The sequence below is a fragment of the Anabas testudineus genome, chromosome 9, assembly GCF_900324465.2.
Source record: "Anabas testudineus chromosome 9, fAnaTes1.2, whole genome shotgun sequence".
In the NCBI taxonomy this organism is placed as follows: Eukaryota; Metazoa; Chordata; class Actinopteri; order Anabantiformes; family Anabantidae; genus Anabas; species Anabas testudineus.
In genome coordinates, this window is record NC_046618.1 from 5,740,735 (window position 1) to 5,764,054 (window position 23,320).

Genomic DNA, 23,320 nt, shown 5'->3' on the forward strand with positions numbered 1-23,320 from the left:
TGTGTCTGGCCGTGTTCACCTGCGTCTGTCAGCATGGCCCATCAATATGGTGGCACTGGTTTTCTCTCTGCTGGTGAGTTATAGGATGGTGGAGGCTTGGAGTTTCTTCATATGTGTGTTGAATAGCTACAACAGAAGATACTTCAAGTGATGTGAGCAGCAACAGCAGCTGTTGCCTCATTCTAGCTGTGTATAATGAGACATGTGGGCACAGAAATCCACTGTTTCTCATTGATAAGGGAATTGACGTCTATTCACTCTATAGGCACAAAAGAGTTATGATGAGCAGGACTATAAACACACCAGAAATGTGATCCATGAAAACATTTCAAGAAACATTTTCTGTTACAGGACACGGTGTGACTTTTAGAGGACAGGGAGGAGGCAGAAGTGTAGAGGAGGTGAAACTGGGTCAGCCAGTCAAGTGGGGGCAGAGTCTGGGGGATCCTACCAGTGATCTCACTGATGAAAAGTGAGATTGACATGCCAGTATGCTACACTACAGTGTGTCGTTAATATCAAATATTAATTGTTAATAAATCATGGTTCTTTGAAATCTGTTGTGCATATTGTACAAATAAAATATCAAATAAAAATAGTACTTTTACTACTTTCACATAGGATGGTCTGGTAAAAATTAGTATATAAGTAATATAATAATACAAAATGGCGGTCGACACACTATTTCATGACAATATTTGTGGGAGATCTGATTCCAACTGGCCGCAGTTTACACCCGTCTTTGACACCTGTTGCAATTTGATGAGTCTGAGGGATCATATACTCGGATATTTAATATTAACACAGTTAAGAGAGTAAAAATAGATGATATAATGTTCAGGCAGTGATGCAGCAACCCAGTTATAGAGAAAATGGCATCATCAACTTATCTTTGTGAAAGTGTTTTTAAATTCCCTACATGTACCTGCATTTGACCTCAGCGCATGACTTGTGATCCTTGTGACCCCAGTTGCTAGGAACAGGACTTTGACCTGAAGATAAACAAGCTGTGGAAAATGACTGGATAGACAGACAACACGTTTAAAATGAAAGTTTGATATTTTTGTTGTTTAAACCATGGTTCCATGTTTTTTGCTGCGTTTTAAATGCGGTTTTGTTTCTTTTTGTGTTTAACAGATGTTGGCAGACCGAGGCCTTGCATCGCTATGAAGAAAATACTAAACCCATGGTAACAGTGAGTGCATGTCGTTTCCCTGATAATGGGTCATTTTCATCAGGATTATAGTTGGGGGTTACCAGGGCCTTACTCCACCTCCTAGTCGGTTTGGTTGACTCTTATCACGAGCTAAGTAGTGTGTTACGGTGCACAGGACCTTTGTTGTCATGGTTACAACGACAAGGAGCATACCAGGTTAAGGCAGAAGAACTAATTAGGTTTAGATAATGATCATGGCTTCCAAGCACTTAATTAGACGCAATTGTGTATGGGTTTGAAAAGGAGCACAAACAGCTGTAGTAGTCACTAATGGACAATAAATGATGACATGGCACATTGAAGAACAGTCCGTACACTACTGCTGCCTTTTCAGGGAGGAATAATGTGGCTAAAATTGTGTAAAGTAGTAAAAGAGTGACTGTTCTTACTATAAATGAACGACTCTGGTTTGTAATTTTGAGTTACAGGCTTCAGATATCTGAATTATGTGAAACCAAATGGCTGTGGGAACGCCTCAGAGAAATCAGATGTGATACAGCACAAGGGCACTGTCAGGTCACCCGGTATAAGCCAGTCCAGAATATAGCTGTCAGTGGGTTCAGCTCATCTGAAGTCACACTAACCGTGACAGGAGCTCAAACTTTAATACAGAGGTGAAGTGCATTCTGGGTAATGTAGTTCTTTAGGACTTTCAGCTGAGTTAGTCTGTAGATCCTGGGACCACAGGGAGTTTTAACAGCTGCTTTAGGGACTAAACACAACTTTTACAAACCCTTACAATTTATGGAAGAAGGTGGCACAAGTAAATAAGCTACCTGAGAACCTGAGCCATTATGTTAATATGATATTTAGCTATAATGTTATCAGTTGGAAATAAGTTACTTTTCCTGTTTATTTTTTTCTGGACCTTTGTATTTAACGTGCGACTGATTGGCGGACCGCGACCCTCGTATTAAACCCCACTGATTACTCCAACTTTCACTTTTTCGTGTGTTCCCGTGTGTTTTGTGCTTCATTTCCACCGTTGTTCGTCCTTTAATGGTTGGTTTCCTCCAGTTCCCTCCTCCATGCTCTGTTTCCATCAGCTTTAATACTCATGTGATTTCATTAACGTTAGATGGCGACAGTCGGGTTAAAAACTCGGCCTGAGGTCGAGGAGCGCACACAGGAGCCGGAAGAGGTGTGTTTACTGAGGTTTCTACTAAATGAGGATCTGAGCCCAGAGACGCAGAAAGAAACCCCGTTCATCAGTGTTTAATGTGTGTTTAGTGTGTGTTTAATGTGTGTTTAGTGTGTGTTTAATGTGTGTTTAGTGTGTGTGTGGGTCTGTGACTGCACCGACTCATGTGTGTTTCAGTCCGGGACCAGAACTTCTCCAGTCCAAAGACGGAAACTGCGACGACGATCGGACGCTTTCACAGACAGACGCCACAAACAAATGCGCATTAGAGCAGAGAGCTCCCTGTGATAAACCTCAGCTGACAACACAGAGGTGGGTGTTCATCATGTGGACTTAAATACTGTTTACAATCACACAGCATACACAGTCCGTGTTTCCTAGCGGAGCAGTGGACTCTTTGAAGGACCCCCCTGGCGCCTCCGGTGCGTAAAAGGATGCTGACTCGATCTTGCTGTGTGTCTAGCGGTGTTTGCTGCCACCAGGATGGGGAACAGCAGCAGCGACAGGTCCGGCGGGGGTCAGGGTGAGAGGTCATACAGAGACGGACAGCAAGGAGGGAAAGATGCACGTCCCAAGATCCTGATGGACAGCACGGAGGACGCAGACCTCTTCCAAAGAGAAGACGCAAAGGTAAAACGACAAGTTGATACCAAGACTTGGTTTGAACATTTGAATCTTGATGAGCAACAGATCACAATCACTCACACTGAGCTTTTATGAGCCATAAATATTTAAAACCAGTGGCATGTTTTCAGATGAAGCACTGTTATGTGAAATCTGAGAGACGCAAAAGGGCATTGGATTTTCATATCATGTAAAAATAAAAAAACATGGACACACAGAGAGCAAACGTGTCTTTCAAAGAAGATAATGTGATGTGTAATTTGTTTAATTCCTTTAAACAAAACGCCTAGTTTTCTGAAAGCAGTGAGGTGAAGTGTTTACAAAACAGTTCCACCTTTGTGCAGTTGCAGTGTCACACAAAGAAAAGGCTTAAAGTCTCTGCAAAGTCATTTTCAAGTAAAACTTGGTATGATTAGTAAAACAGCTGGCGGTCACAGCAGATAGATGAACTGGAAGCTCCTCTCAGTAAACAGTCAGACTTTCAGTAGTTTCCAGAAAACAAAGGTTCGGCTTTCCTTTCTTAAATTAGAGTAAATAGAGTACAAACTGCTCAAATCATCATGTCCAGATGCTGGTGGTAGGTTTAACTGATGTGATGCTGTCCTGCACATCAGGTAATGAAGAAGGCTTCTTGTTATTTCTTTCCCGTCTCCCTTTTCAGCAGGAGTATTAAAAAAATCAGCCTCCCATAAGGACTCACTTGAAACCATGTTTTCAACAGTACAGCTCGTAATTGGCCTCTAGAAATTTTTACTGGCTGACGTCCAGTTTTTGGTGTCAATTGAAATTTCAATTGAGCCTAAATCCTCAATTCATTAATGAATTAAAGATATTTGAAGCTAAACTCCTTCGTGTGAACACGATTCTTTTAATTAGTAGCAGCAAAACGCCTCAGTTTAAGCATTTATCCAGCAACGCACACTTACAATAAAACACTAAACATGAATCCATATTAACTTAAACTATTATGACTATTTTAAATTAATGATTCCCTGTGTAACCGTTTTCAAATAATTTCTTACTAGGAACATTTTCCAAAGCTTGGCTGTAGCTAATATATTTAGCTGACAGGTTCAGATCTGTACATATGCTGCTTGTTAATATTGACATACAATGGACAGAGAGAGCTTGTAAAAAACCTACCATACATTTTCCAGAACTGCACACAAACCAGTCAGCTCCATCTTCAGCTCACTTTGTCCAGTCAGGAAGTGTTGTGTTGTTGAACAGAGGAAGAGGCTGAAGATGTTCTCATTAACATGGCAACAATACAGTGATTACATCATCATGTCCAGGCTCCTCAGGAAATGCAGGAATTTCTGGCCTGGCAGCAGGACCTGGAGAGTAACAGCAAAAACCCAGCCCAGGCCAGACCCACTGTGTTCAGATGGTCGGGAGCCGCCAAGGACGTCTTCGTCTCGGGCTCTTTTAACAACTGGACCACCAAGATCCCGCTCAACAGAAGGTAGCTTGACTGACGCAGGATGCTTTGCAAGATCTTACTTGAACTGAGTTTGCTGATGAATATGTGACAATTGTCTCTCAAATCCAGTCAAAACAACTTTGTGGCTATAGTGGACCTGCCGGAGGGAGAGCACCAGTATAAGTTTTGTGTAGATGGTCAGTGGACTTTGGATCCTACAGGGGTGAGAGAAACCGTATCACTGATGTGCTCTTATTTACACTGCTGCTACAAATGGATATCTGTGTTTTCTAATAACTCAGTCAAACTTCTTTTTACATGCCACTGCAGTCTGTGATGACGTCTAAAACGGGAACAGTCAATAATGTTATCCAAGTGAAGAGAACTGACTTTGAAGTCTTTGATGCCCTCAAGGTCGACTCGCAGGATTCAGGCTTCTCAGGTGCTCACACACGCATGAAATCATTTAGAGCTGCTTTGAGACGACCAAAGTTTCGGTTACAATTTCTTTTTAAGTAGACTGACGTTTGCTAACATGTGGACCTCGAGGGCTTGTGTCTATTTTATTGTTTTTAAATGAATCTCTGTTAAAACTGTGATCATTCCCAGACTTGTCCAGTTCCCCTCCCGGCCCCTACCAGCAGGATGCATATGTAATCAAGTCAGAAGACAAGATCAGACAGCCTCCCATCTTACCTCCTCATCTGCTGCAAGTGCTGCTCAACAAGGACACAGGTGTCTCTGTAAGTACGGGCCTGACGCTGAAATACCTGCGCCGTGTACCACAGCATACAGTTTAGTAAAAGTCACCGTCTCTCTCAATCCTCGTCAGTGTGATCCGACGCTGCTCCCAGAGCCTAACCACGTGATGCTCAATCACCTGTACGCCCTCTCCATCAAGGTAATTAACCTTCCTGCTAGGTAAGAGCTTTTTGATTTAACACCTGTATCTAAATACCATCGTTCTAATTGTGTTTTAGGATGGCGTCATGGTTCTCAGTGCAACACACCGCTACAAAAAGAAGTATGTGACCACTCTTCTGTACAAGCCCATATAATCCACGAAGCCATGATCAAGTCTCTAATACAAAAAACTGTATTATTACTGTCTATGTTTTACATGCTTTAGTTGCTGCACAATGTCGGCACTTTCTGTCCCAAACATAACATAACTACAACCTTAAGCTTCTGTCTTTATATCAGAAAACAACAACAAAAAAGAGACCAATAAAGAAATAAAGTGATTGTAACTTTACTTCATCCAGTTTTGTAAACAGGTGATGTCGACGCTGGTTGAGTAAAGCCGTCAACTGATTTTTGACAGCACAATTAAAATGTTTTCCATATTTAGTCGATTGTATGGAAAACTGTGAATGGAAAAAAAAAATGTTATGTAAGGTGAGCACACCAGCAGCCCCTATTATATAAACTCTCCATATGGGAGCAAACACACACATGGTCATGTGGAGGTTAAAACTCAACTAGAACACAACTTTACAAATCAAATTCCTTTATTATCAACTGGTGCTTGTGCACAAAACCAGACTTTTGTTGAAGAATCCTAATGATGCATTAAAAACATTGAAAACAAATTTGTTCCAAATGCACCACTCTGTTTTATTTTTTAGAGGAATGTATAACTTCAGTTCAGACACAATGGACTTTGGGATCCAGGTTCTTGTTTTCAGGGTTGTATTTGGTCTGAGCAAAGCAGTGAGCTGCCACCCGATCACACTCGCACACAGCAGCCTGGCACTTGTTGTTGGCAGCTGTAGAGACACAGTGGAGTCGGAGAATGAGTGGATAACTTCTGCATATTAGCAAAATGTGAAGCACACTTGGAGCATCATGCAAATGGCATCATGCTCTAAGTGCCAGTGGCACTGTACTACAACAGTATTTGTTTGTAGTAGGAACGCCAAAGTGGGAACCAAACCTTAGTCTCTTAGTCTAAACACAGGTGTAAGACTACCAACACACACACTGGACTACAAGTTATTATTATAAGCTATTTTTACATTCAGTAATGGCAACTGAAATGGTGTCTGTGTTTGTGTGTGTGTGTGTGTGTGTGTGTGTGTGTGTGTGTGTGTGTGTGTGTGTGTCAGTGCAGAGGTGTCTTAAATTGGCACAATCAACATTAAACTGTGCTGCTGTATTGTTTTGACCAGTGTCAACATTTCATATCCAGGTCTTGTCTAGGAAAAGTTCTGAAGTTAGTATGAATTTGATGTGTAAAAATGATCTCAGTCCCCATCTCACCTGAGCAGGACACTTTTTGATTTGAGCAGGTGAATGCATAAACCAGGACGTAGGGAAGGTCCGCGACGGCTGTGCATCCAGGAGTCTTTCTGCTTGTTTCGTAGCATTTGTCATGAACTTTACAGCACCTAAGGAAACAGGAGGAAAAGGTGCACATTTGGAAAAAAAAAGGAAATCCCAAATTTCTTTCACTGAAAAAATGACAACTGGAAAACTGAAATTGGGGCATTGATTGCTTCTTACATGTCCACGTCATCTCGAGGGGTTCCTGATCCCCCCAGGCCGCACCAGCAGCCGTAATTGTTATAGAGTAGAGGGTTAACACCAGGCTGGGCACACTGGATGGTCTCCCCAAACTGCCACATGGCCTTTGGCAGCAGAGCACCACCAACCACAGCAGCTAATAAAGACATGCGAGGCAGCCAAACTCATAACAGTACTCTGGAAGGTTAAAGAAAACCTCACAAAGCATTTATTACAGTAACTTAATGTAAAGCATTGATACATATCGACGGTTTTTACAGTCCTACCTGTGAGGAGCAGCAGCAGAAGAGGAGCTGTCGGATTCATGGCTTCAGTTAAAGGAACCCAATGGTTTTGCGCAGTCTGCTTTTAAAGAAGACTGGAGATAAGAGGAAAACAAGGGGGTGTGAGCTTCAAGTGAGGCGTAGCTGCTCAATTATGTAATCAGAGTGAGAGCAACATTATTCCAGTGGTGTGAAATATCTCAGTCAAGAACTGTCAATCTCAATCCTCTGTCAGTTTCTCTGTTAATGAGATATACAGTATATATTTGCGTTTCGTTACAATAATTGATATGTTTGTGTTTTCAGTTTTTCTTTTTGTTTTGACTTTTTACATGTCCCATATCAAATATTTACTGATCTCTCTGTAACCAGCCAGGTGCGTTTTTTTATTTATTTAAGAAAAAATAAATAAAAATTACAATAACCCTCCAATACACAGCTGTGTAAACACTTGCAGAGTTCCCATGTGTTGCTGCTGCGCATGTTTATTTTAAGACAAAAGGGAGCAGTGTCCCATACAACATGAGAAGAAAAATGAACCAAATATGTAGAAGAGGCATTTGTTTATGTGCATACTTATGCAAATATTATTATGTTATGCACAGTTGTATACAGTGTGTGTGTGATTTTTATATATGTACATTGCATAATGTGGAGAGAGTGGGTAACTCTTGGCCACTGATCAATATGAGCCGCCTCTCTTTTAGCCACGTCTTCACCTGCAAAGCGGATCTGAAGAGCTGCCGCTGCAGTGGGCTGGCATTTGTAGAGTTATGTTAATGTTGCATATGCTGATCTTCGTGTCCCCAAACACAGTACATCCCCATGTCAATGAAAATTTGTGTTCGGACTTGCCTAAAGTAGCATGAAGATACATTCAGCTTTATCTGTTAAGGTTTTTCAGAAACCTCAAACTTTGGAAGTGAAGGGCGTCTTTGTTTGTGCTGGTCAATGCACTAAAGCATGTGGTGAAGCCGTCATTCGTAATGGGGTTATATGTTTTTCTATGTTAATTGATCTTTAGAGCTGAAATCCATTAGTGAGTGAAAATTAATCAGCAATAATAATAATAATTAACAATTCAAGTCTCTTTGTGACGCAAGGCGCAAGGCCTGAAATTCCCTGGAGCCAGTTTCTTCTGTAGATGTGAAAATTTGCTTGATGTCTTTAAAGATGACACCTGAGATTTTGGGAAATTCTGATGGACTCATGTTTTTTATTCTTAGATTTTAGATTAAATAATAGATTATCGTTATTTGGTAAGTGAACAGAGGGACACAATGATATGTGTGCTAAACAGTGTGTCTTTATTATATAGGAAAACAGTATAATTACATGCATTGTTTTATTTTCAACACCACAAATGTGCAGGTTATGCAACTTTTAGCCCCTTTTAACTGTGAATATAAAGTGAAATTAGTCTGAATTGAACCAGGCTGTCGTGGGGTTCAGCGACTCAGAGGCGTTCACTGTCTCTCACAGCCTGGTTTCACAGATGTACTGGTACACCAGGTTACAGTCTGCATCGTTCCACATCTTGCGTTTGCGTCTAGCAGAAGCATGTATCTGTCCGCAGTCCTCTCCGTTCTCTCTGTAGTCCCAATCATCCGGCTGACCTTTGTCCCAGAAACTGTACACAAACAGGTGAAGGAGGAGAAGTCACGTACACAGTGTCACACACAGTGATGACTTCCCTTCTAAAACATTTGTTTTGTGCTCGTCTTACACTGGGGTTGAATTGAAGTCAGTTCCATCCACCCAGCTCCAGTGCCCCTCATGTTCTCGCTCCACAAGTCCAATCCAGTAGTTGTATCTGAGTTCAACGATTTTTGAGAGATAATCCTAGAAATAAAAATAGCAACTGATAATTATTAAGCCTTTTGTGACTTCTCATTCTCTTGTTATCACAGTCCTGAGTACAATCATAGCCGGTTGATGGATCCACTGAAACAAAGTGGAGGAAACCTAAACCTCACCAGCTCCTCCACATTGTTCAGAACCACCAGGTGTCCTCCATGTGTTCGACACTGCTCCTCCGCTTTGCTCCAAGTCAGAGCGATGGTGGACAGCAAGTAGCAGCTTCTCTGAAAAGATACCCATCCGTCCCTACATGCTCCTGGTTTATTGAAGATTAAAAGAAGTGATACAGGCTGCCTGGGAGAAGCACCCGATTCTGTTTCTACTGATACTGAAGTTTTTACCTCTAACTGGAACAAGTTTCTGGAAGTAGACCTCCTTTGCAGTTACCGCCTCTTCAGTTTGGGAAGACAACCAAAAGGAAAAAGCACTTTTAATAGATGGCCTCAGTTGTATGGTTGCATCATTGCATAATTCTTACCTGGATTGGACGATGGTGTTTTATCTCCACTGCTGACTTGCTCAAGGCGAAGCTTGATGTCAGTGATATCTTTGTTTAATTGGGAGACTTAAATAATAAAATGGTTACACTGAAGGATGAGGGAATGAACATGTAAGAATAAATCAATATCACTTTTTAATGTCTAAAATCGTACATCTTATCCCAGTGACCATCAGCAGGATTAACAACAGCAGCACCAGGACGCTGTAGAGGACAAACTCCACCAGCCTCTTCATAGCTACAAGCATTGACAAACATGTTTAGTCACAGTCTATGATACTCTGTGGCGAAAATCTGAAACAGGAATTAAAATCAAATGATCTGCATGCCTTACTTGGCTGTTTCATTATTTTGCGCTCTTCATGGGAGATGTTATCAGACGAGCCAAAGTGGTGATACTGAGGTTCCATTACTGAAAGAGACCACATTGACCTGGAGGAAGTGATTTTTCTATGCTCTTTTATGCTGCCGTTGCTAAATTGTATTCATTCTGACTGCATTAATATGAAATTTTTATTTGTAGTCTAGAAAAGCTCATTCTTAAGAATTAAACTATTCATTCATTATCCACTGACAAATTATGAGTCTCATTGTGCAACGGCAAATAAGGGGGCACTCAAATCTCCCTTATTTGTTTTCAGACCAAATATGTTAACGATTAATGACTCAATAAACAAACTTCTGCCATTATATGCTGTATAATACACAAATATGAGCCAGTCTTACCAAATACTGTAATTTAATGCTGTCATTTAAATGACAGCATAAAAGCATTGTCGTCTCTGATATCCTGACTGTTCACTGTATAATTAATTTGAACATGCATAACACACTGATAAATGCACATTTCTAGACATTCTCTAAATTCTGAAAGTCACATAACAAAGACATTTGAAGAAGAAACAGAGAGGTGCTGCTAATAAAGTGCACATTTATCACTCACCTTCATCTGGCAGATCTCTGAATCTTTTTGGTTGGACTCTGACCATGAAAAGACAGAACGTCCTCCCCTTTAAAGAGAAACACTTCAGAATTTCAACCTCACAGGTGTTTTTAATAAGCGGCTGAATTATTCTCTCACCTATCTGTAGCTGTTTAGTTTGCCATAAAAAGAGATGGAAACCGTTTGAGAGTTTGTCCTATTCTCTAACCATGATCTTTACCTGGAGAATTAATTTATTTTCCTTTCAGTCATTTTGTCAGTGCATATGTGTGCAAGTGAAAACAGACTTCTTCATCCCTGAGTGGGTCCCAGTATATTTTGAGTGTCTTCCTGTGACCAGGTATCAGAAAGTTTGGACACATTTTAGATACTTTAAGATTTTACATTATTTATCAAGAAAAAAATATAATATATAAATATATAATAAAACTATTTTATTGGTTTTCCTATGTTGACCCTCATGATCCTGTATTAATCCTCTATTAATGCTCACTCTGTGTCAATTCTCGCTTTTCTTTAGATACAAGCTGAAATTACTAACTTTCCAACACAGCTGTTTAAATAACTTGCACTTTCCAGAGATCTCGTCTGTTTTTTCAGCACAATACTCAAGGTGTGTGTTAATATTCATAAAAAGGAAACAACGTGGAGTTAATAACAAAACAATGAAGCAGATCTGTTTTGCTGGTTGTTTATTTGACGGGTTTGTTTTCTGAGGTCGTCCCGCGCTAATGACGTCATCGCTGTGTGCCCCCCACGTGACTCCTCTCTACAAAGTGCTTCCGGTCTGTGCGTCTCTCAGAAAGGAAAATGGCGGCTCTCGGACGCTTCTCTCAGGTGTTGCTGAGGTCTGCTTTGACCCAGACCCGGCGTCAGCTCTCTGCGGCGGCTGGTCGGGGACACGGCGAGGATGCAGGTAATTGAAGCACCTCGTCGTAAGGCGGCCGTATTTAGTGCGGGGTTTGTTTTCGACAGCTTGGTATGTTGGAAACAGTGACCTTGCTGAGCTAGCGTTAGCTGTGTTAGCATTAGCTTAACGTCATTGAGATCGAAGAAAAAGCTATCCAAAATGTCGTCCTTCAGACTGATTAACCTGACATTTCACCCTGTCAACGCTAATATAATAACTTATTAGGTTTTAGTGAAGATTTACTTTACTAGAGTTCGTTATTTACATTGATTTAAAGTGAAGCAGTGCCATTAACAAGGCGACCTGCAAACTAAAACGTACAGTGTGAAGTCAGCTCGAGGTGTAATGTTACTCGTATTTGTTGCAGCTTTAACTCGGAGGTGAGAGATTGACTCTAACTCTCCATCACAGTATAATTGGCAACACTTTAACAGCAAGTCTCAGCTGTAAAATGTGTAGGTTATCAGCTCAATACTTCAATCCTCTGCATACTTTATGTAGGAACTGTAAGTTAGATCGGATATCTATACATTTTAGATATGCTGAACTTCAGGTGGTAGTGCAAAGTCTTCTAGCCACATATATAAATATCTTGTTGGGTTTAGATTTACAACAGATACCGAAACTCTCGAAATTTAATCTTGCACCTAAAGATCGATTTCATTCCTGCCCCAACAGTCCCTGTTTGGATGTATAATTGGTTTGTTTAATACACTAATCATTATTGTCTTTCTCTTCCAGCCAAGACATGGAAGATTCTCACTTTTGTGGTTGCCTTGCCTGGCGTTGCAGTGTGCATGTTAAACACGTTCTTGAAAGAGCATAGCCACGAGCAGCCAGAGTTCATCCCTTACACCCACCTGCGCATTCGCAGCAAGGTCTGACTTTTATATAATTTAAATGATTCACCTCCCGAAATGTCTGAAGTGCAACATTATTCAGTAGTTTGACTTGTGATGCTTTATTTATCATGTTAATTCTTACAGCGTTTCCCTTGGGGAGATGGAAACAAAACCCTTTTCCACAACCCACATGTGAATGCACTTCCTGACGGCTATGAGAGTCATCATTAGTAAACTCTCTCTTCAGACCTCCTAACTGGCACGGGGACCAGTCTTCCTTCAACGGCTGTTACTGGACCACACTCCCATTCACAGTTTACTGTTTTAATTTTTGGTGTTTACCTCTGTGCTCTTGACATGGGGCACCTTAAACAACAGTTCCTTTACTTTGGACCATTAAACAAAATGTCTGCTTAAATTGAATTAAATAAAGTAACTTACCTCATGTTTTTTTTCTTCTGTATGTTGATGTAATGTGATTTGTATTGCAGACCTTGTCCAAACATACAGGTGATTCACATAGTGCTTTTTCTCACTACTATGAGCTCACACCACAGTCTGTATTGTATCCCATGCTAATTATATATTTTGTTGATCATTACACAAAACTATTCTTGATAAAAGAAGATCATAACACTTGAAGCAAAATATGCCTTTTCCTTGGCAGATATTTTAACATTTAACATTATATAAAAGAAAAGGCACAGGTGTTACTGATAATGATTTCTCAGTTATCTTGTGTAGGTGTCTCACTGGCCATTTAAACTGAAGCAGCCAATTGAAATTGAACCATTGTTAATATTGTTTACATCCATGCATTTCTTACTGTTGTATGTCAAAATATCTTGTTTGAAAAGGACACATCTTATACCCATGAAAGCATACTTGACTTCTTAAAGATTTCTCAAGCCAGGCATGAAAAATACAATTAGATTAGATAGCAGTGCATGGATGGATGTTAAAAAGTCAGAACATAATATTAGACAAAGGGTACAAAGTATTTAAGATTATTAAACAAATGAAAATGTTAACATCACCAGAAGTCATTATTCAAGACATTAGACCTCAGTTTATTATTCTTTGAAAAATACACAAAATACAACATCTGGAGTCATAAACGTATGAGAAATATAATATAAGGACAAATACAGGTACAGACTGGCAAGATGTCATCAAATGACAGCACAAGTAGAGCAAGTGATGCTGACAGAACTGGGCTATAGTAAATTGAATGTCTTTCAGTCAACTCTAAATGTTTCCAGGTTTCTAATGTTTGTTGACCCAGCTGTAACATGAACACAGACCGCGCTCTTGTGTATTATTGCACAAAACAACATCGGTCAGTGCACCTGAGCGCAGACTGAGCGGTACAACAGGTTAATAGCTGGTGGGACACTGAGCTACACGTCACTCGCTCCCTGTGACAGACTCCACCCCTTTTATGTGAACGCGCTTTAAGCCGAATTAGAAAATCCTGGGTTAACAAAGCTCGCTGATATCCAGCTTCTTGACACCGGTTATCTTTTCTTCGTTTCCATCACCTAGACAGTTTTTTATACGTGACGCGTGTGGTAACCAGCTGACGCACTGATTAAACTCGGGTCTGTTGCGTTTCACGGCCGTAGATTACGATTTGATTACTAAATCTAGCATTGAAACATCTCGGATAACTGCGTGCACACGCTTTGTCATAAAGAAGAAACCAATCGCACGCCGATAACCGGATCACAGCTCATGAATACAGACAGAGGTGAGGAGACCTTGTTCATAATAAACTATACCAAATCAGAACTATTTTAAATGTACACTTCCTGTCTTTTTACGTTTTTATAGATTTCCAGATGATGAAGAAACACGAGAGGGCACATTTTTTCAGTTCTAAAGAGCAGGAACTAATTTTGAAGTTGTATGAAGAGGAAAGAGAAATATTGACAGCCAAATCCAACACTACCAGCGCCTCTAAATTGAGAGAGGAGGCCTGGCAGAGGATTGCTGATAAAATAAATGCGTAAGAAAACATATGCTTATAAATCAAACATAATTAACTGACCTTAAAACTCAAATGTCTACATAAATTAACTGTATAATAATGCAGCCTTTGCTGACATGTTTTCAAAATATATTCCAGGGTTTCGGACAGTGGCTACAAAAGGACGTGGCAGCAAGTAAAAGTCAAACATAAAAATATTGTGCAAACAGGTAGCCTCACTATTGCAAGTCTAAGTCTTCAATTGTGCAATGTCCGGGATGTATTTTAATTCTGTGATCTGTGATCATTATTTAGCAAAAAGAAGAAAGGCTGAGGTGATGAGGAATGAGGGGGGGTCAGCAACCCCATCGCTGACCTCTGCTGAGGAGGATGTGCTGCAGCACAAAGACAGCAGGCTGAGAATGGAGATCCTGCCTGGGGCTGCTTGTATTCCTGCAGTGACAGGATCTGACAACTCTTTTATTAGTGGTAAGTGTAGGTATTCTTAATCTTCTCTTCTTCTTGTGGAACTTATCACGTAGCTTTATTTGATTATTCTCCCACCACTACAGTGTCGGGCCATCCGGTCCTACTCCTCCCTGTTCCAAAGACTGAACCAGAGAGCTTGAGCAGTGATGAGACGGATGTCAGCGATGCACATTTTGAAGGGGTAAGAGCTTGTAAAAAAAAGGCAGTTTGGAAGCTTTTGTCTTTTATTACTTAGGATTTGGACTTTTTTTTCTGTAGGATGTGCACAATAGCACGTTCCAGGACAGACCCAACTCAGCATGTGCTGCAGCTGGTGGGAGAAGTGCAGAGGTGAGGTCAGCATGTCATCACTGTCAGTGATGCTATGGTGACAATATGAGCACATGTACTGTTCAAATGTATGTAACGCATCTTTGAGTGTCCTTCCAAGCACTGCATAATTAATTATATTATCATCCATTTCTTTTGCAGAGACAGACAGAAGACATAAGGACCCTTTACTGCTGTTACCTCAAAAAGGAGATAGAGAACCGTGACCAACAGATGGCATACAGAGCACTTAAAATAAGGAAGTTAGAAAAAGAAATCCTGTTACTTGATAAGCAGCTGATGTGATCATGTAGTTATCCTTCTATTATATTATCTGAAAGCAATATTTGACTGACAGTGAACAAAACACCCCCTATGCAACATCACTATAATGTTAAATGATGAAAAATGATGAAAATGACTCTTGTTGCCTGTACCTCATGGGGGGTGATGTGTGTATTGTTTACAGCAGTGGTGGCAGCACTGTCTCTTGTTATTGCAGTTCTGCTATTAGGTTGGGTAAGATGGCAAACAATATGTCAGACCTTTTCTCACTGTTGCAGTAAAGCTCTGTACAACTGTACACATGCAACAGCACAACGAACGCCTGCTACTGTGATCCTCAGACTGTGCAAGTACTGAAATCTACATCATCATCATTCACACTTTTCCAGAAGTAAGATGTCCCTAAGTGGGTTTAAGGTACAGTGAGGATTCACAAAAGGAGGTTTGTGAAACTGATTTTCTGGATGGAGACCCTGTTGATTCTCTGCATACCTTTTGGTTTGTGTTTGCTCTGTGTTCCTACACACTGGATTTGAAATGAATCAAATGACTTTACAGTAATTTGAGGACATCACACACTTACATCTGCATCAGATGAGTAATGTTTTATTGTTGTGTTTTTATTTTTTAGGAGACAGTTGGACAACTTAAATGTATTTATTGATCGGCTTTGTGTTTCTTTTCAATTTGTCTACTTGAAAGAGAAACAGCACTGAGTTTCGCAGCTTAAATTAAGGTGTAATACTAAAATTAAACTGTCAACTCCTCGGGATTAATCATGTTTATATTGCTTCTGATCTATTATTTATTCCACTACATCTTTGTTATTTGTATTTTTTTATTTGTCTTGGAGACATTTCTCAGTTTTATTTGTATACAGCTACTAAAATTCAAACAATAAAACACTAGTAAATGATGTGTTTAAAAAAAACTGTTGTGGATAACATGTGGAAATGTGGATTATTGAAAACGTCCGACTGAAATAGCGTGGATCTGTTTAAGAATGCGCTTTGTCTTGTAGTTCAATGAAGCCACCAGAGTAAAGAAACCCTGATCTGAACTGTGCCCGCTCCTCGTCCGCACCTCACGCACGGAGGACTGGATACATTCAAAATGGCGGAGGGACTCACCATTTATTACAGTACACGTTTTCTTTCAAAGAGTAAATTTGATGCGGGATATAAACCTGTACTCTGACCTCAGAATAGATGGGACATGTCTCCAGATGTCTCTGATGAGCAGCAGACTCCAGTTTGACCGAGCTTTAACGCAGTCATTGGCTGGCGGGAATGTGCGCGGTCACGGCCAGCACCTGAAGCCATCAGCAATCGAGCACCGAAAACTGGATTTCTGTTTACAAAGCCAACGAACAGTGAAGCTTGATTTTTTTAAGCATACTATTGATCATTAATATCACCATGACATGACTTTCGTGTCATTGTATTGTGCTTTCCTCGCAGTTTATTACTATAATTCTTGTGATGTAAATATAATATAACGGGCAAAATATGTAGCCTGCTATAAAAACACAATATCAGTAGGACACTGTGTCCAGGTTCCTAATATATCCAGCAAAGAGCCAACAGACGAAAGTACTATTTGTTTTACACGTTTTTTTTTATGAAATACATAAAATTAAGGCCACAACTTTGAGGATTGAATAGTTAAAATTTAACAAAGTAGTTAGAATGCACATTATAATTATAAAAAAAGGAAACAGGGGGATACACACCCTCACGCGCAGGCTTCACCTAGCTGTCTATTGGACGCAGCCTCGTCCCTTTTCCCGCGCCCTGCGCACCTGTGGCATAGCTCCACCCCCCTACAGGTGTAGTTCACCTGAGTTGTCTTTAGCTGTAAAACTACATCAGTCTAATGTTAGACACTGACATTTCAGACTTACAACACCACTACAGTTGCTCGAGTTAGGGACACTTTTACTTGACTAAAATCACAAGTGGCAATAAGTAACTGTAGGCCTAATTAAGTAGAGTACTTGAGTATTTCCATTTTAAATCACTTTTTACTTAATCACATACCTAATTTAGTCCATTTATAAGTACTAACTAATACTTTCTTATGTAGTATAGGGAGTAACCACCTGTTACTATACAGCCTAAGTTAGTTTAAATGATAAATAAGTTACTATAAATTGTATTTGTTGTAATTGTTTACTTTTGATCTGTATGTAAATCTGTTGATTGAATAAATCAACTGCCTCAAATTAAATAGTACTTGTACTCGGGCGGTGTATTTGTGTATTTTTACCACCTTCGGGCTGATGGTTTTGTGTCGTACTTGTGAATGTTGACCTAGTTTGTCCCAGTGAGCTCGCCGTACTTTCACATGACTTCCACTACGTGTGTGACCTGCATTCCTCAAGTGGCAGCGACCCTGTCAAACCCTGGAACTGGTGAAACGCACATCAACAGTGGCTGAGACAGCTCTCATCGTCGTCCTGGTTTAATATGTGAAGCTCCTCGATGCTAACTGCGGAAGTGTTGAAGCGTCTACTGCGGAGTCGCAGCTGAAATACTCGGTTCTCCCTTTTGCAGCCGGCTGAGGTGGAAATACATGGATCCCAGATAACTGAGGATCTTTCTTTCTCTGTGTGTGATGGCTGACCATATGACGCCGCAATCAAGAAGGTGAGATCAGCTGAGACCAAGTCCTCGTTCAGTTTCCTGCAGAAACAGGTGAACTCTGAGCGCTGGTAGCTGCAAATGCAAATTCTTATATTTACTCTGTCAGATCCTTGAGGTCCTCCAGCTCCTAAGATGGCTGTACTGTTAACTAAACCTGCTGTTCCCAACGTGCTTCATTCAGAATTGATACTTTTATAGAATATGAATCATCTAAGACAGTCAACACTCGTATGTCTTATAACTAAGTTATATTAACTCTTCATGACTCTTCTGTCTGTGGAGACCAATTATACTGCCCTGAAATCTGTGGTCATATTTTAGCCCTTTTGGCCATTGAATTGTTGAATTGTGTATTTATTTTGCAGGTGTCATTATTTCTTCCTCTATGATGGATCTAAGGTCAGAGGAGAGGGTGACCCCACCAGAGATGGAATCTGCTACTTCTATCCTGAAGAGGTCTCACTCACAAACTCACAAAGTTTTGCTATTTGAAATTTGGTCATATTGCGGGTGGATGTATGTTGAGTATGATACTGATGAGCCGGTGCTTGTTTGCATGTGTATATTTTAAAGTGAACCCTTTTCCTGTGTATTTCGGTCAGACGCCTTTAGATAAGCAGGAGCTGCTCTGTGGACAGCTTGCTGGCGTGAGCCGCTGTGTCTCTGAGCTTTCCTCCTCTCCTGTTCGCATACTGAGGCTACGCCACAGCAAATATGCAATCCACATGGAAAATGACTTCTTGTGGGTAAGCACATTCACAGCAGCTTTTCAAGATGTTTCTGTCTTGTTTTGATCTGAACATGAGACCTTGATGGTTATCTTTGGGGCTGTGTTCCTTTCCTGCCCCTTTCAGGCTCTGAGCTGCTCAGCGGACGTCCCCACCATCAGTGTCTGCGAGCTCCTGGATCAGCTAATAAACCTCTTTTGTTTCTACAATGGGTCTGTCCGACAGAGCTACCAGGTACAGTCTGAAGTTGTGTCCGTACTCCTGCAGTAGTCTTGCATATATTCAGACGTAAGTCTGATATGTCCTGCAAGAGTTTTTAAGAAGGACATTTGTTGGCATCAAAACACAGACAAAAGTAACAAGTAGTGCTGAATATTTACTACAAATGTTTTGTGAACACAAGGTGAAAACCAACATGCCAATAAAAGAGAAACAATATAGCATGACAAGTTTTGAATCCAGTCACACAGTATGTGTCTCCCTGCAAACTGTAATTTGAACTTTGTTTTGCTCTGTAGCTTCACAATCGGGAAACTTTGGCTGCTCGATGGGCGCAGTACCTCTCACACCTGCAGTCCGGATCCTCCGAGCTTCAGCACATCTTCAGCTGCTTGAAAACCATTGACTCAACTAACGTATGTACAAACAGTTGTCTGAGCAAACTGCAGCAGCCTTTCTAATGCTGCTACTACAGATAGGTGGTAACAGACAGGATATGTTGCAACGTGCTGTGCTGTTGTGTAAGCCCTGTGTTTTAACAAACACTATATGCATATTTCTGCTTATTTTTTTTTATTTCTTGCTTCATTGTACCTGAAGAATATATTTAAACATGTAAAAACTGATTGAAGTAATTGCTGGATAATTTGTCCCATTAGCCACCTGAAAAGTTACATTACAGTGTAAAACAGTTCTACATTTTTATTTTTTACATCATGTTAAATTCCATTGTCTGTTACATGATGATGATATAACCACTTTATATGATATCGCAACATTCACATGGTTCTTAGTATAAGGATTGAACTAATAAAGTTTTTATAACATGTTATTTTAGTTTAGATATTTAAAAACTGAATATTATACAATTCAATGTAATTGACAATACAGTTTATTGATCCTTTTTCCTCAGGTTGACCCACTTCTGCTGCTAAAAGCTGCCCTCATTCTTCAGGCCTGTCAGCGCTGCCCTCTAGTGTTAGCAGGCTGTATTCTCTTCAGAGGGAGGTAGGCTAGGTTGACTTTTCTACAGCCTCCACCTTTTAGCAGGATCATTTTTGTAAACAGCACAAACTAGACTTTTCTACTTTTTATTCACAGAGTTGTAAGCACGCAAATGTCTCCAGAGCTCACAATGAAGGTCATGGTTCATGAGAGTGAAACATACTCCCAGGTAGGACGTGACATTTACTCCAAATGACTAAACTACTTCTTTAACTAAATCATTGAAATAATAAAACTTTTATTTTAATGAGAACTTGAACCCACATTAATTTGAACTACTTTCACCTCCCCTCCCCCTCAAACATTTTAATCACATGATAGGAGTGTGTTTATTAAGATTGCTCAGTTTTCCCTCTAATAAGTTTGCCTCGATTATTAACCGTTGGTCCTTTTTCTGCAACAGTATCATTAAAATTTGACTTGCTAATGAAAGTATTTTACCCAAATATTTATTGTTTTCTTTTAGACTAAGGTGCTCCTCAGTACAGTTTTGTATGTACAGTTTTGGAATTGGAATTAATCTTCTCATTTAACTCTCACTACAAATATTTCTCAAAACATTGAACAGTTTTTTTTTTCCATTTCGATTTAGTCCAACAGTTCAAATGGGCCAAGCACCTCGAGCTCATTTGGCAGTTCTGTCAGCTCCACTACAGTGTTCCTGACCGTGTCTGAACTCCAGTACCTGCAGTCTGCTGCTGTTGACAAAGAATTCAGGTAGTGTTTTCCCTCCCTAAGCTTCACCTACACCGACTAGTGAACGCTTCTTAAAACATCATGCTTGAGTCAAGTCAAGTCAAGAAGCTTTATTGTCTTGAGTAACATTTCCAGGAAATTCCAACCATCTCAAACTGTTTTTTCACCCTGCAGTTCCCATTCTACTCCACACAAAGGCGCTCCTCCAAAGAACACCCGGCTGTCGAGAACTTTATCTGACATGGTCTCCACAGAGTCGGATTCGACTGATCCAGATTCCATCCAGTCTCCTCAGAAGATATCCTTCAGCCCCTGCTTGTCAGAATCAGATAACTTGGTGTTTATCCCAGCTCCATCACAGAGCACCACTGATCCACTTAATCCCCTGCCACAGTCTGTCGAGCCTTCGTTCTCAAATGGAGAAAACACCCAGGAGGCTGAGGAAGAGGCACTGGAGGAGTCATATTATCACAGTTTTCACAGCAGTGCAGAAAGAGGCAGCCGGATACGTAGCGAAGAAGACAGTTCAGTGTGTGAAGACAATTTCCACCTCAACGGAGATGGAAGAGATGGAGATAGAGATGCAGCTTGTGAGGTGACATTTGACATCAGAGGGGTTGAGTCTGGAAAGGAGGAGTCTCATGACAGTAAGGAGGAGGTGGGAGATGGTGCGGCTGGCTGTGAGGGTCCACAAAGCTGCGAGCCGCAGCAAGATCCCACTCTTTGCTCTGGTGCTTTTGACAACCCAGAGGAGAGTCCACTCATCCCCATGACGCTGTACCTCCACAGGGTGAAGAGCCTGGTGCTGGCTCTGCTGGTGGAGCCTCACTTTTTGACTGACACAGCTTCTATGGAGGAAGTGGTGAGAACCAGAAGTAACTTTTCTAAAAAACGAACTTCTTTAAACTTTGCTATATTGTCACACGTTTTCTCTAGAACAAAAAGAAACTCACTGGCACAGATCATGTAATACATTACAATGTCTACCTCTTAATTCCAGCATCATTAGAATCTGAATCCAAAACAACAGAGTAATCAAGTCAGTTCTCCTGGTGTATAAGTACACGAGTGCACTAATTTGCCTTTGTAATGTTAATATATGGTTGTCAGCCTGTCAGCTCTGCATTTTTGTACGCAGTATCACAGCAGCCTGGCATCGCTCAATGGACTGGAGGCCCATCTAAGAACCATCTCTCCAGGGGCCCCAGGTGCTCCAGGACCCTACATCTTTGCCCATTTTGACCGAATTCAGAGCACATTGACAAGTAGGGACCTCATAATACTCACGTCTGCTTTGACTCTCTCTAACTTGTCTTTGCATGAGCTAATGGCTAATTAGTAAGGCTGTGATCAGCATTCCTTTGTGCAGCAGACATGCCCGTCTAGGTTAATGTGCCACTGTTGTGTGTCTGTGCAGCCAACCTGTCTGGTCAACCAGGAGTAGCCCCAGAACATCCTTTTGTCAGAGCCACATCACTTCTTCACTCGCATTTCTGTAACACTGAAACTCTGCAGGAGGCTATTATCAGGTCAGTATGGCAGCGACTTGGTGGTTGGGGGGTTTTCTCGTGTCTTTCATGGCTCCTCGAGTAAGAGTCGGGGGTGGGGGTTGTATCTGTTACTTCATCGTCATCACAGGCCACTAATGCTACATGTTCTTCCTCTGCCTGCAGAGATCACACTCCCAACAACTGACAAAGAAAAAACCTGTCTCTTGTTGCTGTGCTTGTTTTTTTTGTTTTTTTTTTATGATGTCACTCGGATCTTTTCTGCTGTGTGCCTTCATTTCACGTGCTTGAAATGTAAATACCTGTGTCATTTTCATGGCAGGAGTGCTGGTGCTGCTGTGTATGGAACCAGCAGCGTGGCTCACGAGACTTACTTCCAGCAGCACGGGGGATCACTGAGGAACTCGGGCATCCCTAACCACCAGGACAGTGCTTTCTCTCTGCCCAGCAAGGCCAGACACAGACTACTGAAACATGGAGTTAATCTGCTCTGACTCTAAAGCAACGTGAGGAACTGTATTTTGGTAAAATATGAAGAGCGGTCCTGTGAGTAACCTGAAAATGTAAAGCTTCTGCTTCACAGCAGAATTTAGCATCTTCATAAATTTCTATTGTAACTATGGATTTGCTGTGACAGAAGGTTAGTGGGGTTTAGTCACAGGTTCAGTTATTGCCACACACTGCACGTTTCTCTATCTTTTGCTTCTATGTAATGTAACTATATATACTACTGTAATGTTTTGCTCTTCTAACTTTCTCTTTACATGCCTCAAGCTATTCGCAAACTTTCCACTTCACAGATATTTCCTGTAAGGTCACATGCCTAATTCAGCAAATATGTCAATTAATAGGAAGTTGAGACTAAAGCGAGATTAAATCATTTTAGTGCAGTTATACACAGTTATGTCTTTTCTGCACAGGATGCAAAACGTTGTTGGTTTATTGCACACATATATAAAACAATCTGATATTGTTGTTTTTTTTTAAATAAAGATGCATATTTATTTTAAATCAACAAGGAGAGCCTTTAACTGTTTGACCAATAGATCTGCTGTTTTCATGTGGTTTGTTGAAAAATGTATTTAAAGCTTTGCTTTACTGAGGTTCACTGAGACACTGTAGTGCACTGGTACTGGAAATTAAATGAATACATGATTCTGTCAGCCTTGAGTCTTATGTGACTTTTGTAAATGCTTGTTTAAAACCACAGGAGCACGGCT

General features: G+C 40.7%; 6 protein-coding genes across 8 annotated transcripts; 4 read left to right on the forward strand and 2 right to left on the reverse strand.

Annotated features, from left to right (window-relative positions):
• The first annotated feature begins 1,171 nt into the window (after positions 1-1,171).
• prkab1b (protein kinase, AMP-activated, beta 1 non-catalytic subunit, b) lies at positions 1,172-5,659 on the forward strand. 2 transcript variants are annotated; one of them, XM_026344068.1, is made up of 9 exons: positions 1,172-1,189; positions 2,535-2,669; positions 2,821-2,987; positions 4,277-4,446; positions 4,534-4,627; positions 4,735-4,846; positions 5,014-5,147; positions 5,237-5,305; positions 5,385-5,659. In XM_026344068.1, exons 3-9 carry the CDS (start codon positions 2,841-2,843, stop codon positions 5,460-5,462), a joined length of 804 nt encoding a protein of 267 aa, XP_026199853.1. In that variant the 5' UTR covers positions 1,172-1,189; positions 2,535-2,669; positions 2,821-2,840; the 3' UTR covers positions 5,463-5,659. The 2 variants fall into 2 exon arrangements, with proteins under 2 accessions (XP_026199853.1, XP_026199852.1); XM_026344067.1 differs by lacking the exon at positions 1,172-1,189 and adding an exon at positions 2,351-2,436.
• Positions 5,660-5,897: 238 nt separating this feature from the next.
• pla2g1b (phospholipase A2, group IB (pancreas)) lies at positions 5,898-7,274 on the reverse strand. The gene is made up of 4 exons (XM_026344070.1): positions 7,197-7,274; positions 6,910-7,066; positions 6,667-6,794; positions 5,898-6,173 (listed from the first exon to the last, which is right to left on the reverse strand). Exons 1-4 carry the CDS (start codon positions 7,234-7,236, stop codon positions 6,052-6,054), a joined length of 447 nt encoding a protein of 148 aa, XP_026199855.1. The 5' UTR covers positions 7,237-7,274; the 3' UTR covers positions 5,898-6,051.
• Positions 7,275-8,488: 1,214 nt separating this feature from the next.
• On the reverse strand, positions 8,489-10,566 carry asgrl1 (asialoglycoprotein receptor-like 1). 2 transcript variants are annotated; one of them, XM_026343542.1, is made up of 8 exons: positions 10,496-10,566; positions 9,887-9,984; positions 9,707-9,790; positions 9,532-9,618; positions 9,395-9,445; positions 9,170-9,309; positions 8,920-9,035; positions 8,489-8,823 (listed from the first exon to the last, which is right to left on the reverse strand). In XM_026343542.1, the coding sequence occupies exons 2-8, from the start codon at positions 9,978-9,980 to the stop codon at positions 8,670-8,672; spliced, it is 726 nt and encodes a 241-aa protein (XP_026199327.1). In that variant the 5' UTR covers positions 9,981-9,984; positions 10,496-10,566; the 3' UTR covers positions 8,489-8,669. The 2 variants fall into 2 exon arrangements, with proteins under 2 accessions (XP_026199327.1, XP_026199326.1); XM_026343541.1 differs by having other exon boundaries at positions 9,887-9,964; positions 10,496-10,552.
• A 696-nt stretch (positions 10,567-11,262) lies between these two features.
• LOC113150141 (cytochrome c oxidase subunit 6A, mitochondrial) lies at positions 11,263-12,692 on the forward strand. Its single transcript, XM_026342527.1, has 3 exons — positions 11,263-11,411; positions 12,147-12,283; positions 12,392-12,692. Exons 1-3 carry the CDS (start codon positions 11,306-11,308, stop codon positions 12,476-12,478), a joined length of 330 nt encoding a protein of 109 aa, XP_026198312.1. The 5' UTR covers positions 11,263-11,305; the 3' UTR covers positions 12,479-12,692.
• A 701-nt stretch (positions 12,693-13,393) lies between these two features.
• On the forward strand, positions 13,394-16,655 carry si:ch211-107p11.3. Its single transcript, XM_026342568.1, has 7 exons — positions 13,394-13,997; positions 14,081-14,255; positions 14,376-14,446; positions 14,532-14,705; positions 14,789-14,886; positions 14,964-15,035; positions 15,177-16,655. Exons 1-7 carry the CDS (start codon positions 13,982-13,984, stop codon positions 15,318-15,320), a joined length of 750 nt encoding a protein of 249 aa, XP_026198353.1. The 5' UTR covers positions 13,394-13,981; the 3' UTR covers positions 15,321-16,655.
• A 993-nt stretch (positions 16,656-17,648) lies between these two features.
• Positions 17,649-23,263, forward strand: hps4 (HPS4 biogenesis of lysosomal organelles complex 3 subunit 2). The gene is made up of 12 exons (XM_026343937.1): positions 17,649-17,947; positions 18,310-18,400; positions 18,547-18,690; positions 18,799-18,906; positions 19,191-19,307; positions 19,805-19,899; positions 19,993-20,065; positions 20,489-20,613; positions 20,767-21,454; positions 21,731-21,857; positions 22,010-22,121; positions 22,423-23,263. The coding sequence occupies exons 1-12, from the start codon at positions 17,916-17,918 to the stop codon at positions 22,592-22,594; spliced, it is 1,884 nt and encodes a 627-aa protein (XP_026199722.1). The 5' UTR covers positions 17,649-17,915; the 3' UTR covers positions 22,595-23,263.
• The last annotated feature ends 57 nt before the right edge of the window (positions 23,264-23,320 follow it).

Excerpts from the sequence above, each read along its gene's own strand:
- prkab1b (XM_026344068.1), top strand. The coding sequence starts at position 2,841 with ATGGGGAACAGCAGCAGCGACAGGTCCGGCGGGGGTCAGGGTGAGAGG. Across the intron at positions 4,628-4,734 it reads GGACTTTGGATCCTACAGGG|TCTGTGATGACGTCTAAAAC; the intron begins GTGAGAGAAACC and ends ATGCCACTGCAG. Across the intron at positions 5,306-5,384 it reads TGTACGCCCTCTCCATCAAG|GATGGCGTCATGGTTCTCAG; the intron begins GTAATTAACCTT and ends ATTGTGTTTTAG.
- pla2g1b (XM_026344070.1), bottom strand. The coding sequence starts at position 7,236 with ATGAATCCGACAGCTCCTCTTCTGCTGCTGCTCCTCACAG. Across the intron at positions 6,795-6,909 it reads CCTCGAGATGACGTGGACAT|GTGCTGTAAAGTTCATGACA; the intron begins GTAAGAAGCAAT and ends CTGTTTCCTTAG. Across the intron at positions 6,174-6,666 it reads TCAAAAAGTGTCCTGCTCAG|CTGCCAACAACAAGTGCCAG; the intron begins GTGAGATGGGGA and ends GTGTCTCTACAG.
- asgrl1 (XM_026343541.1), bottom strand. The coding sequence starts at position 10,541 with ATGGTCAGAGTCCAACCAAAAAGATTCAGAGATCTGCCAGATGAAG. Across the intron at positions 9,446-9,531 it reads AACACCATCGTCCAATCCAG|AGGCGGTAACTGCAAAGGAG; the intron begins GTAAGAATTATG and ends CCCAAACTGAAG. Across the intron at positions 9,310-9,394 it reads GAAACTTGTTCCAGTTAGAG|GAGCATGTAGGGACGGATGG; the intron begins GTAAAAACTTCA and ends TCAATAAACCAG.
- LOC113150141 (XM_026342527.1), top strand. The coding sequence starts at position 11,306 with ATGGCGGCTCTCGGACGCTTCTCTCAGGTGTTGCTGAGGTCTGCTTTG. Across the intron at positions 11,412-12,146 it reads GGGACACGGCGAGGATGCAG|CCAAGACATGGAAGATTCTC; the intron begins GTAATTGAAGCA and ends TTTCTCTTCCAG. Across the intron at positions 12,284-12,391 it reads ACCTGCGCATTCGCAGCAAG|CGTTTCCCTTGGGGAGATGG; the intron begins GTCTGACTTTTA and ends TAATTCTTACAG.
- si:ch211-107p11.3 (XM_026342568.1), top strand. Across the intron at positions 14,256-14,375 it reads ATTGCTGATAAAATAAATGC|GGTTTCGGACAGTGGCTACA; the intron begins GTAAGAAAACAT and ends AATATATTCCAG. Across the intron at positions 14,447-14,531 it reads TAAAAATATTGTGCAAACAG|CAAAAAGAAGAAAGGCTGAG; the intron begins GTAGCCTCACTA and ends ATCATTATTTAG.
- hps4 (XM_026343937.1), top strand. The coding sequence starts at position 17,916 with ATGGCTGACCATATGACGCCGCAATCAAGAAG. Across the intron at positions 17,948-18,309 it reads ATGACGCCGCAATCAAGAAG|GTGTCATTATTTCTTCCTCT; the intron begins GTGAGATCAGCT and ends TTTATTTTGCAG. Across the intron at positions 18,907-19,190 it reads CTGTCCGACAGAGCTACCAG|CTTCACAATCGGGAAACTTT; the intron begins GTACAGTCTGAA and ends TTTGCTCTGTAG.